The sequence below is a fragment of the Hetaerina americana genome, unplaced genomic scaffold, assembly GCF_022747635.1.
Source record: "Hetaerina americana unplaced genomic scaffold, ioHetAmer1.1.p SCAF_6, whole genome shotgun sequence".
In the NCBI taxonomy this organism is placed as follows: Eukaryota; Metazoa; Arthropoda; class Insecta; order Odonata; family Calopterygidae; genus Hetaerina; species Hetaerina americana.
Window position 1 is genome coordinate 42443722 of NW_027287205.1, and position 17264 is coordinate 42460985.

At 35.8% G+C, this 17264-nt stretch overlaps 1 protein-coding gene across 2 annotated transcripts in view; it reads right to left on the reverse strand.

Annotated features, from left to right (window-relative positions):
- mre11 (double strand break repair nuclease mre11) overlaps positions 1–17264 on the reverse strand; it is a 34941-nt gene continuing 17677 nt past the window's right edge. The window contains exons 8-16 of one of the 2 annotated variants that reach the window (XM_071593666.1): positions 13936–13999; positions 13069–13175; positions 10552–10677; positions 8635–8745; positions 8445–8527; positions 7740–7914; positions 7338–7454; positions 4148–4258; positions 1–198 (exon numbers count right to left, since the gene is read on the reverse strand). In XM_071593666.1, coding sequence (XP_071449767.1) covers positions 100–198; positions 4148–4258; positions 7338–7454; positions 7740–7914; positions 8445–8527; positions 8635–8745; positions 10552–10677; positions 13069–13175; positions 13936–13999 — 993 coding nt within the window. In that variant the 3' untranslated portion in view covers positions 1–99. Of the gene's footprint in view, positions 199–4147; positions 4259–7033; positions 7250–7337; positions 7455–7739; positions 7915–8444; positions 8528–8634; positions 8746–10551; positions 10678–13068; positions 13176–13935; positions 14000–17264 lie in introns of those variants that run through there. The other variant, XM_071593667.1, reaches the window with a different exon arrangement.

The window sequence follows — 17264 nt, forward strand, 5'->3', positions numbered from 1 at the left end:
TCATGGGTGAGCTTGAAATATGATTTATTGAGATTTTGTACACAAATTAGGCATGAAGCTCTTTAAATAGCTTTCATAGAATAAAATGGATAACAGTTTTCAGCTTTCATCACTGTCAGAAATCCAATCAATTTTGGATCGACTGGAGCTCAAGTATGTATTCAGAGTTTGGTCCCTAGAGCCTGAATTCCTGGAGGTCTGAAAAGTTTCACCAAAAGAAATTAGTATTTTTACAAAGCATATTCAATTATCAAATTACAAGAACAAAACAAAACTAATATTTGGCCAACAGTAAGAGACGTTTAGTATATATATTTATATTATATATATTTATATTATATATATTTATATTATATATATATATATATATAATATATAAATATATATATATAATATATATTATATATATATATAATATATACATATATTTATATTATATATATTTATATATATATATATAATATATATATATAATATATATATACATTTAAATTATATATATATATATATATATATATATTTATATATTTTAAGTTGTCTACCGGTTAAGGTAGGTTTTTGGATGGACACGGCTACCAAACAAATATTTTATTACTCCTAACAAAACACAAAATCCATCATCCTACTCTATATCAGGTCCCTCTTCATCTCTGAGTATTTTCTTCCTCCCTTCATCCCGTCCAACATCCCTATCCTGTTTCTTCCCTTTCCTCTTTTGCCCAACATTCTACCCTCTATCACAGTCTTCAACATCCCACTGCCGGTCAACACCCCCTTCATCCACTTTTCCTGCCTCCATAGGATTGCTCCCAACAAACCCCTCTCTTCGCCCAACATACCAAGTACTTCCTCATTTGTTTTCTTCTCTGTCCATTTCACTTTCTCCATTCTTCTCCACACCCACATTTCAAAAGCCTCCAGTCTACGTCTATCCTCCTGCTTCAATGACCACGTTTCCGGGCCGTACATAGCTACGCTCCATATCAAAGTTTTTACGAGTCCTTTCTTAACATCCTTACTCAAAGTCCCCGTCATCAAATCCCTCCTCCTTGTGAAAGCCTCTTTGCCTAGCACAATTCTTCTCCTTACGTCCCTACTACTTTGACCGTGTTGATCCAAAACACTACCGAGATACGTAAACTGTTCTACCTGCTCTAGTTTTTGCCCCCCTATTTTAATGTTAAGCTTGGCCTTTTTCTTTCTAGAAAATCGCATAACCTTTGTTTTATTAATATTGATTCTCATCCCATACCTGTCGCACTGAATTTCCAATTCACTCAGCAATGCTTGCAGCCCCTTGGCTGACTGACAGACTAAAGCTTGGTCATCAGCAAACCTAACTGATTTTACGAATTCCCCCCCACTTTCATTGCTACCTCCAGTTCTTCCCATGCCTCTTTGATCATTTCCTCTGCATGCAGGTTGAACAGCAACGGTGATAATGGGCAACCCTGCCTTACACCCCTTCCTAACACTGCCCATCCTGACTCCCCGTTTCCCACCCGCACCTGAACAGTCTGAGACATGTACAGGTTGTGGATTAGCCTCCTATCCCTCCAATCTATTCCTATTTTCTGCAGAATACTCATTAGTTTTTCCCAATTCACTCTATCAAATGCTTTTTCGAAATCTACGAAACAGGCAAATACCTCCTGGTTGTGTTCTATATTCCTCTCGATTAATAATCTCAATACTGCAATGGCATCACGTGTACCTCTCCCCTTCCCAAACCCAAAATGATCATCCCCCAAGTAATCATTTGCCCTACTCTCTATCCTTTTGTTTATGATCCTGAGAACAACTTTAGCTGCGTGGGATATCAAACTAATTGTCCTATAGTCCTCACATGACGTGGCCTTTACCTTTTTCGGAATCGGAACTAAAACTGCTCTCACAAAGTCTTCCGGCCAGATTCCCTCCTCATAAATGCTACGGATCAGCCCATATAGCCTCTTCCTCCCACATTTTCCTAAGCATTTTAAAAGTTCCACGGGAATGTTATCTACCCCCACGGCCTTATTTAGTTTCATCTCCCTTAATGCCCTTTCTATCTCATTGTCTAGTACGCCTGGACCTAAGCTGTCTTCCTCTACGTCATTTTCTTTTTCAATGTCTAACTTTGTTGGTCTGAGTTCTTTACCATACAGTTCTTATATATACTCCTTCCATCTCTCTTGGATCTTTCCTGCGTCAACTATTACCTTACCCGCCTTATCTCTAACTGTTAGCATAGCTCTTCCTTTCTTACTTCCCGATAACGATTTAACTTTGCTGTACAGCGCACCAATTTCACCCTTCCTCTGCAGACTTTCCATATCCTCGCACTGCGTCTTCCACCATGCGTCTTTTGCCTTATTTGTTGCCCGCCTCAATTTATTGTTCAATTCTTTGTACTTCATTTTGCCTAATTCTGTATTTATATTCTTCCACTTTCGCCGCTCATCCATCTTTGTAATCATCTCATCCGTGATCCATGGTTTCCTAGTCCTTTTAGCGTTAACGGTTCCAATAGTGTCTTTTGCGGCTTTAGACAACCCTTTTTTGATCATTTCCCATTTTTCTTCGATAGTTATAAGCCCTTTACCATCCTCCATTATTTTCTCTACCGCCTGTTTGTATTCCTTCCTTTTCAACCCATTTAATGCTTCTACATTCCATTTTCTAACTCGCCGCCCCTGCCTTATCTTTTTGAAACGTACGCTACATTTCATAACAACTAAATTGTGGTCAGAGTCCGCATCCGCCCCCGGGAAGCTGTGGGAATTTATCACACTGTTCCTAAACCTGTGTCTAACCAGGATATAATCTAGCTGATATCTTCCTGAGTCACCTGGCAATTTCCATGTATACCTGCGTCTTTTGTGGTGTCTAAACCAAGTGTTGGTGATGACTAACCCCTGTCTCCTGCAGAACTCAACTGCTTTCTCCCCGCGGTCATTCCTCGTGCCTAAACCGTAGTCGCCCACCTCATCACCATCTCTTCCTTCGCCTACCGTCGCATTCCAATCCCCCATCACTATCAAATGTTTCCCTGCAGGAACACACGCGATCATGTCCTCTAACTGATCGTATATCCTATCGACTTCTTCTTCCTTATGGTTGCTCGGTGGCATGTATACCTGAATAATAACTAAGTTCGTCGGTTCTGCTTTTATCTCCACTAGTAGTATTCTATCCGTTACCTGCTCTATGTTGACTACACTTCTTCCTACCTCTTCATTTAATACTATGGCAACCCCTCGTTGGCTCTCGTCCCCGCCGCTGTATATTATTCTATACTTATCACTCCAGTAATCCCCGCTATCTTTCCATCTCACCTCGCATAGACCTAAAATATCTATATTTCCCCTTTCCATCTCTCGTTTAACATTCTCCAATTTCCCTGTCCTCATCATTGTCCTAACATTCCATGTTCCTATTCTAACTAATTTGGTTTTCTTCTCCTGCGTCTTCTGTCCTGCTGCTGCTGGTTTTCCCTTGCAAGGGTTTCGTGGGATGACGACCGCGGAAGCCTTGCCTCCCCCGCTGCCGGGCACGACACACGGCCGATTGGGCCGAGCCCCGTGGTTGCCAGGACTCAAAATATCTCTATTGTCCATCATATTTTTCTAGGGAATGATAATTGAGGTGGTTTCCCGTTGCCTTCCTCAATAGTGTTTTTAACGTGACACCATCACTTACTGGCCGCCCCACTGGGGTCAGACGCCATTGCAGCCACCTCACTGAGGAACAGACGCTGCGTGGACTACCTTTCGTCTGGCTCCTAACCTTCGACCTATCTGGCATGGGTGACCCTACCAGGAGCAATTTTTATTACTCCCGCCAGCACAGCTCTAGGGGTCATCGGAACGCACAAGCCCTTCCACCACGTCAAGGTTGTAGTCCGGGGAGGGATTATATATATATATATATATATATATATATATATATATATATATAAAATATATATATATATATATATATATAATATATATATATTATATATATATATATATATATATATATATATATATATATATTATATATATATATATTTTTTATATATATATATATATATATATACATACACTTATATACACATCAAAGTAAGTAAATAGTCGAAGTGAATCCTTTATAGAATATGTGTCAACAAATACTAGTCACTCACAGCTGTGGCAGCGGTACGCCTGCGCGCTCGTCCCCTTCCCCTTGCTGCGGGATTCTTTGTCAAAGTGACTTCCATGTCATCATCGTCCTCCATCCTTTCTGCAGTGCCCCTCTGCAATAAAACATGATCCTTAAACAAGGGAAGCTCACATTACGGGCATGTGGGCATGGAGGCAGCACAATTAGTTGGGAAAAATGTCACATTGGTGTGTTCCAAATGATATCAACTCATCACCCTACAGATTCCACTATAAAAGTAGTTAGTTTTCTCCGGGAATAATAGATTTAGTGATCGTACTTGTACAAATACTTAAAATACTTCAAAATGCTCTCCCCCTGTATCAATACACTTGTGAAGACGTGTCTGCCACACCTGGAAGGCAACCTGGACATCCTTGACGGGAAAGTCTCTCAGGGACTTTGTACAATGATTTTGGATGTTTCCCAGAGTCCCCAGTGCTTTCCTTTCAGCTCTTTCTTCAGCCAAGGAAACAAAAAAAAGTTGCACGGAGCCAAGTTGGGACTGTATGGGGGCTGGGGGACCACTGGGGTGATCTGGGCCAGGAAGTTGGTAACAATGAAGGGCATGTGGTGGGGGGCATGTGGTGGGGGGCATGTGGTGTTTGGCTAGGTACTCCATTGTGCTGTGTTACTAAGTCAAAAAACACACTTCACTCAGAGGCTGTGCCATGGATAGTAGCATCAAAATAAAATCATGCGCATTACTTTAATACTGGGCCATGTATGATCACATTATAGCATTAAGACAGAATATCCAAATATACGAAATACATTATAAATATATAAAAAGATAAAATCCTAAATATATGAAACAACATTATACCTTTCGTTGTCACTGATTTTTCCTTAGAGATTGATTTTGACCAAGCTGTCATGAGAAGTAAAAAGAGAGGGAGGGAGAGGGAACATTGCTATTGGTTTTCTGAGATTCAAAACGGAGAACTAAAATTCTGAGGTAGAAAGTGATATCTGAAATTATTCACAATCACTTGACTACATCATATGCAACTGTTTACTACTTTACTATTCTTCTCCTTAAAATATTGTTTCATACTACGAGTGTAATATCAGAAGTACCCAACGCAACAAAGAAAACAAAATTTTGGAAAAAATGTATTTATTTTTCAACAATATCTCTTTTCAGTTCTATAAACTTTTGTGCGATGCTCAATAATTTCGACACCCTTTTTATAATAAAAACTGTCTTGCTCCTCAAAATGGCCATTAGCTGCCAACATCACTTCTTCATGGTTAGAAAATCTTTCACCAAGCCATTTCCTCAAGTTTGCAAACAGAAAATAATCCAAGGGGACTAAATCTGGCAAATAGGGTGCATGAGGTAGCAATTCAAACTTTAATTCATGAATTTTGGCCATTGCAATAACAGATTTGTGAGCTGATGCACTGTCTTGATGAAACTACACTTTCTTCTTAGCCAAATGCGACCGCTTTTGCTGTTTTTTATTTTAAAATTATCACTCCAATAATCAGTGAGTGATATGACCAATAATTAGTGAGCTGATGCACTGTCTTGATGAAACTACACTTTCTTCTTAGCCAAATGCGACCGCTTTTGCTGTTTTTTATTTTAAAATTATCACTCCAATAATCACATTTATCCATCTCATCTCACACAGTCCTGAAATATCTATATTTCCTCACTCAATCTTATGCTTAATATTTTCTAATTTTCCCTGTCCTCAGCATTGCCCAAGCATTCAAATTCTCTATTCTAACTCCTTCAATCCTAGGATATACTGAATATCCTAGTCTGTAGGCAAATACCTCGTCTTCGCCTGGCTCTTACTTTTCAACCTACCTGGCATGGATGACCCTACCCAGAAGCATTTACCATTGCTCCCCAGCACAGCTCTGGGTGTCATCAGAATGCATAAGCCCTACCACCAAATCTTTATTCATCAAAGAGCAGCAATTGTCACGATAGATGTTGTCAAAAGAAAAACATATACAGTAAATTCATACATTCGTTACAGTGGTGAAGAGATACACATACATTATAATTTCACACTGGAAAAGTCCAGTTCAAAATATTCATTTAAAAGAATACAAGGTGTTTGAAACCAACCAATCCTCAATTATACTTTTCAACCTATCATAGTTTGCCTATCTTGCAGTATGGGGAAGTTTGTCATAGAATTTTCAGGCAAGGTTATCCGACTGGTTGAAGGATTTGGACAATCTTCATTGGATAATTTCTAACATATTTCTTGACCTTGTATTATGGCTGTGTATATTGCCTCCTAATACATAGTCATTTACATTATCTTTTACTTGACTTGAGAACTGTTATATGTATATATTAATACCATCATTACTCAGCCTGACGAATAGTTGACGACAGTGATGAAGGCCACAGCTGGTCATAATCCTTACTGCTTTCTTTTGTACCATAAGCAGGGCACCATGCCAAGGTTGCCCCCTAATAGGAAGGTTTTTAAAATTTTCCTAAAATAAGCCATGCTGATGATACAAAGAACAATTTTAAAAGAAAAATTTTAAAAATAATATACCATGATAAAATACTATAATAAAGGGTCACATTTTTAAATCCCCTCAAACCCACAATCAAGTTGCCACCACATTCATTACTTACTTGAATAACTCGCGGGCTGATAAGGTAACTTTCAACAAGGTGACTAAAGATGAAACCAAGTACAATAAAATTATTCAAAAGATGCATTTTCATCCTAATAGCCAATGCATTATTTTGAATTTCATAAAGAAATCTACTAAAATATTAACGGTACAATGATACAATGAAAAAGAAGCCATAAAACACTATGCCCCACCAATACCTCCACAAATATTTTCTAATATTCATTGGAAGTACAGATGTCTTTGCAGACTAATCAACAAATAGTTGCCTAATTTTCATGGATTTCTTGCCGACCCCAGTGGCAACGGGGTAACGTTCTCATCTGCCATTCCACGGGTTGTGGGTTCGATTCCTGCTTGGGTGAGTTTTCCCTCACCCTGGACTTGGGTGTTTGTAAATTTGACCATTGTTATCATTAATAATATTCTGATGTGAAGGCCAAAATGTGCTGTTTTTGGACTATTGCTGAATAAATAAATGAATAAAAAAATAAATAGAATACAATTAATTTGGAAACCCAATACAATTTATAGGAGCATATTTTATCACTTACACCACGGGCTCCACGTCCTCTAGCTCGAGACCTTCCAGCTACACCTCTTCTAGTTGTGTTATTTACATCTGGATCATCCAGATCAAAATTGCCTCCCCCATTTCTGGCTCCTCTGCTCTGAAAACACACAAGAGCCATGATTAAACTCATTACAGGTTGGTAAACTGTATTAAGAAATAGAAAGTAGAAATCATTCATGATTTTCCCAATTTTTCTCACACTACTTTTTTGATCCCAGTTTTCATACCTAAAAATTATTTTCCAAGCATAAATACATGCGACACTGGAAAATTACAGTTGGGAAACAATATTTTTGAAAATATAAATATATATATTGCACAATAAACAAAGGTTTTATTTAAAATGAATCACATAGTGTTTTAATGCAACAAACACACTTACTGTAGGTCCCTTTCTTTTTTTATTAGCATCTAAATGACTAGCTAGTTCCCTCTCTTCCTTATCCTTGTCTTTTTGCCTCCTCAGCTTGAACCTCTCCAACTCTTCATTAACAGCACCTTCATCCCCAGGAGTGTTCTCTTCTTTCAGGTGCTCCAAAGTTTTGTTGATTTGGTATCTAAATTGCAATCATGTAGTGCAAATTACATCACTCAGATCATATAATATGACATAAAAAATGAATCGTTGAAAATAATAGAAAAATTTTAAATATACAGCATTAATTTTATAAAATTTTAACCTGAGTTGAGGAATATAGTAGAAATTAGGTAAAGATAGGCAAGCTGATATGACATTTAATTCCAATAACCCCAAGAAATTGCTCCATTTCCCCAAACTATAATCAGGCACATACACAGGACAAGTGTCTTGTAATTTGCCTTAACAATTTGTACCCTAAACCATCTCATACCAAAATTTAATTAATATCGCATTTGTGAATGTCACTTAACTGACTAAATAATTCTCCTTGAAAGAGTTATAAGTTGAATAAAAATATTCCACAATTACAAATTTTAGTAAAAAGTTAAAAGCCAAATCATAAAAATATTGTTATGAAAATATACTCGTACATCACAGCTGTCTCAACTGTATTACATTAAAATATAAAATTATTTATCTCAATCATAAAATTACAAAATAACTTACTTAATCAACTCTGCTACTGATTCAGTTTCTTGCTTATCAACATATCTTGTCACACTTTCAAGTAGGCCTCTGACAGATAATACCTAAATTTCAAGAAAGGATAAAAAACTATTACTTTGCATTGATAAATGTAAACCAAACACTATTAAACTACCAAAATTAAAGATACAAATTAGCATTCTCCACCAACCTCTAATTCTCTCTCCTGCCTCTCCCCCGATTCATTCAGCATTTTTCCACCACCTTGAAAATATTGCTCTATAACAGTTTCCACACGAATCTCCCCCAGTTGGTCTTGAAGCTGCTCTTTCCAAAATAAAAGAGACCACCTTTAAAACATAGTACGGTTAGTGTATTCAACAGTTGTTACCATAGAAATGGGTTCTTATTTTACCATGATAATGAAAACATTATGGAAACTTTCTTTATTGTTACTATTTGCATCACCCAAATCCACATGCGGTGTGTAATACCACAATTATTTTTGCTAATTTATACAATTCTATTTGTCCTGCCAAAATTTTCACTCAATTTCAGTTTAGAAAAATGCAATTAACTATGTGAGCCAAATAACATATTGTAATTCATCAGAAAAATTAAATACAAGTCAACATCAAGTTTAAAGTTAAACTTTTCCCTGGTATACAAAATTTCTAACCTTAAAAACTTATTGAATGAACTCCATTTAGTGAAGTCCTTATTTACCGTCCCATTCATATAACACCAGATAGACAAGTACAAAAAGCACAGTTGCTTGCGAGAAATGTTTTAATGAAAAGACATTTTATAAGTAGGAACACAGTACTACAACAAATTCCAGATGCTATTAAAATGTTTTAAAAAATTTAAGAAGAGTGGCAGGTCTAGGAGTGTGGAGCCGGAGGGATACAAAATTTTGTTGGCAAGTTCATCCTTGCAAGGGATGCATTTTAAATTTTTCAACTGCTCCAAATCATCGAGCCTTCGGCCTTTATTTTCAAAACGAAGCATCTTAGTCGCAAAGTCACTTTTATGGTCACTTTTGATTAGGTGCCTCGCAAAGAGGGATGTTATACTCTTATTCTTTACACACGTTTTGGGTTCTTTTATTCTTTCTTTGAATTTACGTCCCGTTTGCCCAATATACTTAGAATTACTCTCCAAGCACTTTAATTCATACACTCCACTCCTCTCGTCTTTGGGAACTTTGTCTTTAGCGTGAGAGATCAGGTTCTTAAGGCATGAAATATTTTAAAAGTACATTCAATTTTTTCTTTAAGTAAAATCTTGATTGCTTTTTGAGAAATATTCCCTAGATAGAGTATTCGTCACCATTTGGCAGTGGGATATTTTAAATATTCGTGGTTATAAATATTGCTTAAGGCTAATTTCCTAAGTTTCTATTGGTAAAGTTTATTTATAAGATCTTCTGGATACCCATTGTTAACTGCTATTGTTTTAATTACAATAAGTTCCTTATTTATACTGGATTCTGGCACACTGGACAGAGGCTAATCATTGCTTGAAATACTAGTAATAATAATAGTCTACTCGATTAGCATAAGAATTAATTAGCAAAAGAATAAGATAGCCAAGGGGATAAAATAAGTCAATTTTTTATTTATTTAAAGTCCACCCAACAGAACAACCACGAGACAGACATTTTACTACACAGGTTTCTAACCTTTCCAAAGACTCAGCCCCACTTTATAGAAGCAGTGACTTGTGACCATAATATATTTGAAAAAATAAAATGCTTTTTCATGGAATTAAAGATAATACAAAATAAAAAAGGCCTCATATTTAGACTGCATACAATTTCAAAAATGTATTATCTTATTAAAACTTTCAGACCTGATCAATACTTTAAATCAATATTTTTTTAGTTGACTGTTACAGCTGAAAACCCCACAGAAACTGCTCAGTAACCTATTTGGGATTGCGACCCATGGGTTGGGAACTCTTGTGTTTTACAATCACAAACACCCAAGCCCTATATGGAGGCTAACCCACCTCAGGAGAAGTTAAAAATCCACAACCTCTAGAAGAATAGGTATTAAGAATAAGTAGGCATTACCACACCACCACCAAGGCTGATATAATAATAAGTTAAATTAAGTTTCCATACCTCTCTTGCTTGCTCTGCAGCCTGCATCAATGCATCCTCATCCAGTTTCTCCTTCTCTCCCTTAACTTTCTTATCGCGTCGCGTAACTTCCTTTTTCTGAAGAATCATATCACTTGGGTTTGCAACCTCAGTGAAATAAACAGGTAAATAATTAGTGAATTTCCTCTTTCAGCACAAAGAATTTTCAAAGCAAGGATTGTTTCTGTTTATCTTGGTAATACAAAATATGGTTCATTTGTGTCAAAGAGAGCCAGTACGGCAATCCTTTTTAAACGTCCACAGTAAACTTAATTAGATGGTTTATTGCCGTACCAGGAATGGATCACCCACAAATGAAATTCAGTTTTATTGAGCCCAATACAATCCAAGTGTGGGAAACACGTCCAATTAGTGTGCAAGGGTGAACATACAATTAGAAAATTGAAAGAATCATGAAAAAAACATGTACATGGAGAAACATTTAGCTTAGTATGCTTTACTAATAATGTCACTCAATCATAGCAGTGCCAAATGATGATCTGATATGACTTCCATGGACAAGAAAGTGAAGAAATACACCTATGGTATATGTGTACATAATTTTATTCATCATTTGTTGAGGAACGCAAGATAGAAAGGTCCAACATGAAAATAAAATTGTGATGAGTTGAAAAAAGTGGAAGAAACTAGTCATGCAAAACGAAAGATCATCAAAAGACTATTGCATGACAAACTTATGCATGTGCTTAATCTGGAATGTCAAGTCCAATTCATTGGGCCTTTTTTTCTCATCCCAAAATGAAATGATGAATTTTTGCAATGAGAACAGTATTGCATGATAAATAATTTTTAAAATTTTAATACCCAATCTACATTGAAATGTAATTGGTATAAATTAAGCCAGTGATGATATTTTTTATAATAATAATAATAATAATAATAACCTTTATTTGCCCAGAAGACACTGACACAGTGTAATAGATACATCATATAAGTGTATAGGACACGTCATATGTACATATAGATGTTAAACAATGATGAAATTCAGAAAAGCATGACACAATAATAAATTTTTTGCATAAAATATATTCCATATTCAGTATGGTTATTTTTTCTAAAAACCTTCACTGTTAACTTTTCTACCACTAGATGATACATGAGAACAGCAGTTATTTAACTAGTGTAATTTTAACCATATTTAAAGTTTCATAACTGTGAACAGAATGAATAATTAGATCAAGAAAATTACGAAGGAAGAACCAAATATACACTTTGCTACAGGATAAATGTTAAACACACAATGTGCCCTAGAAAATTAAACCATAATAGCCAAGAGCTGATAATTATCCAATTGTCAACAATTATCATATATCTGCCAGAACTACCCCTCAATCAATGCCGACAATCAGTATTCTATAAAGTGGATTTATTTTTTAATGCTTTTAAAAACTTTATGAAATGAGCACACATTGGATACTTAAAGTAGTTCATTGCTGATGAAAGAAGGCACTTTGCTTTTCCACATCAAATTCTATGTGGAAAAGCAAAGTGTCTTCTTTCATTATTAAGGATTTCCACCGTGTTATGCCTGAAACTGTGTCATTTAGTTCATTGCAATCATGAGCTATTTCTTTAACAAATAACACTAAAGAATAGTATGGGTTACATAGAAGCATACTATAGACTAAAGATATGCACTGTATTTTGTAATTTTCCTTGTACTGTGCTAGCGCAAACCTATATTGCTATGTAAATATGACTATCATTATTATTTGGCAGTTTACCATTTAACATAGGTTTTGGTTGAACACAGACTGCACAGCAATACATTCCTTCACCCATCCTAAAAAAACACAACCCGACACCCGAAACTACAACTAACCCATCTAAGTTCCATATACTTCCCATCCAACTCGTCCAATATCAAGAAGATATCTCATTAAATTTTATGAATAACAAAAAAGAAACTACTGTCCTTCACGAAAATATCAGCAATTAAATTAAGCACAAAATACAAATTAATACAGGATACAAAGAGCACAGAAGTAGGTTCATTATAATTATATGATGAAACACTGCTATATTTTACACAATAGAGCATCCATTACCTAATGGATAGATTAGCCATTGTTCCCAGGAAGAGACATACCCTCCCCCTCCAGACGAAATGCTAGCATAACTAAATTTTCACTCAAGAAAACGTAGTCTCAAAATTAAATCTTTTCAATAATTATTTTGTGTTATTACAATGTGTGAGTGACTGCAAACACTGTTTCTCACACTTGAGCATTTTATTTATGTTTTCTCCAGAACAATTTCAGAGAAGGGAGAGTCAGTGTATAAATATGTGCTTGTCTGTAACAAGTATTCAGAAAATATTTATTGAATGATCACTGCACAAGTACAATGCCATCCACAATGATGATCAGTCACACCAAATGCTGGAGAATAGGGGACTTCAATAACTTTAATTTGCTAAGTCTATGGGATTTTCATTTGCCAACTTAATAGAATCCACAACAAATGAGCTAAAGTTACCTCCTCCATGTAAAAATTTCCAATTCTCACAGGGTTGATCATCTGTTCTTGATGGTTATACTCAAGGCGTAACCTTATCAAAGGCTTTGTGGGTTGCTTCCCATGTCCTGAAATTATAAAATGTCTCAATGAAAATTTAACACCACCATAGATAATTTCAAACATGAGAATCTCAGGATGCATTTACAAACTTCCGAAAAAGAGTAATCCCCAAGTTTAGCAGTGTGTGACAATTTAAAGTAAACTAATGATTATATCCCAAAACTTGCTTCAGTACTAAATGCATTTCATAGAAAAGTCTCAAAAATGTTCATGACTGAAAGAATACAAGATAAAAGGTTTCAATGATATTCGTCAAAAAACCTTTATTGTAGATTTATGAGCACAAGTCTATCTCCAACATAACAATATTTCAATAACATATAAATGCCATGAAATAGCCATGCAATTAGCCAATAAAATATATAAATAAAAACTAATACACTGCTAACAATAAAATTGGTGGATTTGAATTAAATAACTAACCATATCAAATATACATAAATACACATTATAAGTAGCAGAGAAAAACTTTGGAAGAAATTACCACATTTGTGCTACTACCTCATAAAATGTATTAATGGGACAACATGAAGATTACAATTCACCAATTGCTTTTGAAATTTATTTCATTCAAAGAAAGAATTTGTCAATAGAGCAGAAGTGTCCCTTAATCATGAAGAAAATGGTAGCTTAAAATACATATTCATTTATTCATACATAAACGAATGCAATCACAAATTACACTCCATTATTCATTCAGGTAGATACTACCTTATTTTCTAAACTCAGAGAGATGAACATTTTCTGCAGAAAAGAAATACGTACCTGATCTCAAGGACACTGACTTCAGTATCATGGAATCTATTTTCTCTTTCACCATATCTTCCACCTAAAACAACAGGAACAGAAAAGTGTAACAACATATCCATAAGGTACCTAGTAACTATTACTGATTGCTCTTGGTAAAATCACCACATACATATAAGATTAATTTATTTTAACATCACAAGAAAGTTTAAAAAATATCCAAAAAAAATAATAGGCATAATCCCATACAGCTATTTAAAACCAGCATTATATTTTCAACTAGTCTACAGGACATTACACTTATATTACGCCATGCCATTATACATGGTTTGTATAATAAGTAAAGGAAAAAATTCCTAAAAAACATATAAAGACAATTAATTGGAAAATAATATCTTGTGCAGTCAAAGGGACAAATTTTCACTTACCTTCCTAAATACAAGTTGTTACTATATAACCACCAGTACGTCTTTAGTAAGCACACTGAGTTAGATCATCCTTAGGCATGCATTATTTTCTTATTCAAGTGCCATTGAACCATTCAATATTTCCAATCTTCCTCACATGTGATTGAAACTAAATTACAAACAGTCTACTTCTCAATAGCTAATAATAGCTGTTGCCTTTTAACCTAATAAAAATAGTCTGCTTGAGTCTTGAGCAAACTTAAATTTGTATTATTATTATTTGGAATGCATATGTAGAAGAAATTATCAAAGAGGCATGGGAGGAAATAGGGGTAGGTGTGAAAGTCAGCAGGAAATTCATAAAATCAGTTAGATGTGTGGATGAACAAGCTTTTGATTTTCAGTCCGCCAAGGAGCTTGCAAGCATTACTGAGCACATTGTAAAGCCAGAGAAATAGGTATGGGGTGAAAATAAAGGCTAGGAGACTTTTGAAGAAAAGGAAGGCTAAATAAAATATTAAACTAGGAGTTCACAAATTAGAGCAGTAGAAACAGTTTACCTATCTCAGAAGTGTTAAGGACCACAATGCTGACAGCAATAGGGACATAAGAAATTCATTAGGCTAAGAAGCTTTCACAAGGAGGGAACTGATGACAGGGACTGTGTGAGGGTGTCAAGAAAAGGCATGATACAACTTTGATATGGAACGTAGCATTGTAAGGTAGGGAAACATGGTCACCGAAGCAAAGCAATAGACATAGATGGGAGTCTTTAGAAATGTGGGTGAGGAGAAAGATGGAGAAAGTGAAAAGGACAGAAATGAAAACAAACAAGGAAATGTGGGGATTGGTATATGAAAAGAGGATTATTGAGAGAAATCCAAAGCAGCCAGAAAGTCAATGGATGCAAGATTTTTAAATGGCAACAGATCAATGCAACAATTTCAGAGTGTAAAAATCATTCGCTTTGACTGGGATGATTTTTACACTCTGAAATTGTTGCATTGAAATGCACATTAGCGGATGACTCCGTTAAAAGTTACTGTTGTGGCATCTCCCGCAGTTTCTTTGGAATTTGGCAACAGATGTTATAGACTGAGATACAGGAGAGCATTAGGCAAGGGAGGCAGAGGTAGGAATAAGATAGGACTGTCGGACAGAATGACAGGAGGAAGGAAATAAGCAAATTCAAATTGACAAGGGACTTTATATAATTAATGGTTTCTGGCGTAACTTTATGGAACCGATTCATTATAAATAAATGAAAGGACTAACTTTGTAGTTCCACACGAAAACGATTTATTCACACGACCCGGGTTTCGAAGTAAAACTTCATCATCAGGTGAGCTCTCTACATTTGCAGCCCTTCTTATATATACAGCCAGGGCGGGGGTGGGTTGGAGATAATCAGGAAGGTTTGGGAGGGGTAAAGTCAGGATTGGTTTGCGTGCCGGAGGGGAGGGCAGTTTGGCGTCCCCTCCGCGATGTTGATGGAATGTGGAGCAGGAGGGAGAAGTCTACATTGTAGACCTCTCGTGAGTCAGGGGATTAGAGAGGGTTAGATGAAGGGGAGGGGGCGGTGTCATCGGCCACCGTGAGGATTGGGACTTTAAGGAGGGGAGAGTGGGAGGCATACAGAAATTCGTTAACAATATTTTCATTTAAACAAACACTATTTAAAATTTCTAAATGTTCTAAGGCATCTAATCTATAGCCTTTGCTTTCAACATGTAAAATTTCGAAATCAAAATCACTTTTATGGTTATTATCAATCAAATGCTTTGCGAATTGAGAGTTCATCTTTTTATTTCTTGCACATGCTTGATGCTCCTTCACTCGTTCTTGGAATTTCCTCCCCGTCTGTCTGATGTATATTGCCCCGCAATCGCACTTTAGCTTATATACTCCACTCTTTTCCTTATATGGGATTCTGTCCTTTGTGTGGGAGAGCAGGCCCCTGAGGCTTGATTTGTTATAATGGGCTATCTTAATTCTACATTTTGGAAGTTTCTGACATACTTTTTGTGAAAAATCGTCTAAATAAAGGATTCTGCGCCACTTGGCTGCGGGGTCCTGTGGCAGTTCAGTACTGTAAATATCTTTCAATGCCATTTTATTCAGTTTTTTGCAGGATAGTTTCTCTACTAGCTCCTCATCATAGCCGTTGTTTCTTGCAATCAATTTAATCGTGGTAATTTCTTTTTTGATGTTGTTTTGCGACATTGGGACGTTCACCAACCGGTGTATCATTGAATGGAAGGCGGAGAGTTTTTGCGAGAAGCAATGTCTAGACTTGAAATGGATAACTTGATCTGTGTATGAGTTTTTCCGAAAGATAGAGAAATCAAGCCGGTTGTTTAATTTTGAAATTTTTAAATCAAGAAAATTCCGTGAATTATTTTCTTCTACTTCACAGGTGAATTTTAGGTTTTCGTTCAAAGAATTTAAATGTGTAAGAAATAGCTGAATTTGCCTTTTGGAATAGGATGCTGAAAGCGGTAATAGAGAGGGAAATGCTAAAAAAGTGATGAATAGAGAATAGAAAAATAGGCATTTTGGATGGCATTAAGAAAGGTAAAAAGTAAGCAGAGTTAACGTAATATGTCTTATGGGATGATGACGTTCAACGTTGAAACCTGGGTCGTGTTTTTTAAATAAAGTGTGTGGAATTACAAAGTCAATTATTTCATTACATTTCAATATGTCTTATGGGGTTTAAGGATATTTTTTTATGTAATTAAGCCTTATGAGTTAAGGACTGTGTAGTGCCAGATTTCATCAAAATCCACATTAAGCCAGAGAACTACTACTAAACTTCATAGTTTCAGGCTCCATCCATCCATCACGAAAAGAAAGCACAGCTATGTTAATTATAGATAATTTTTTAATTTTATCATAAAATAAAATTAAAATAAGGTGAAATTTTATTAAAAACATATG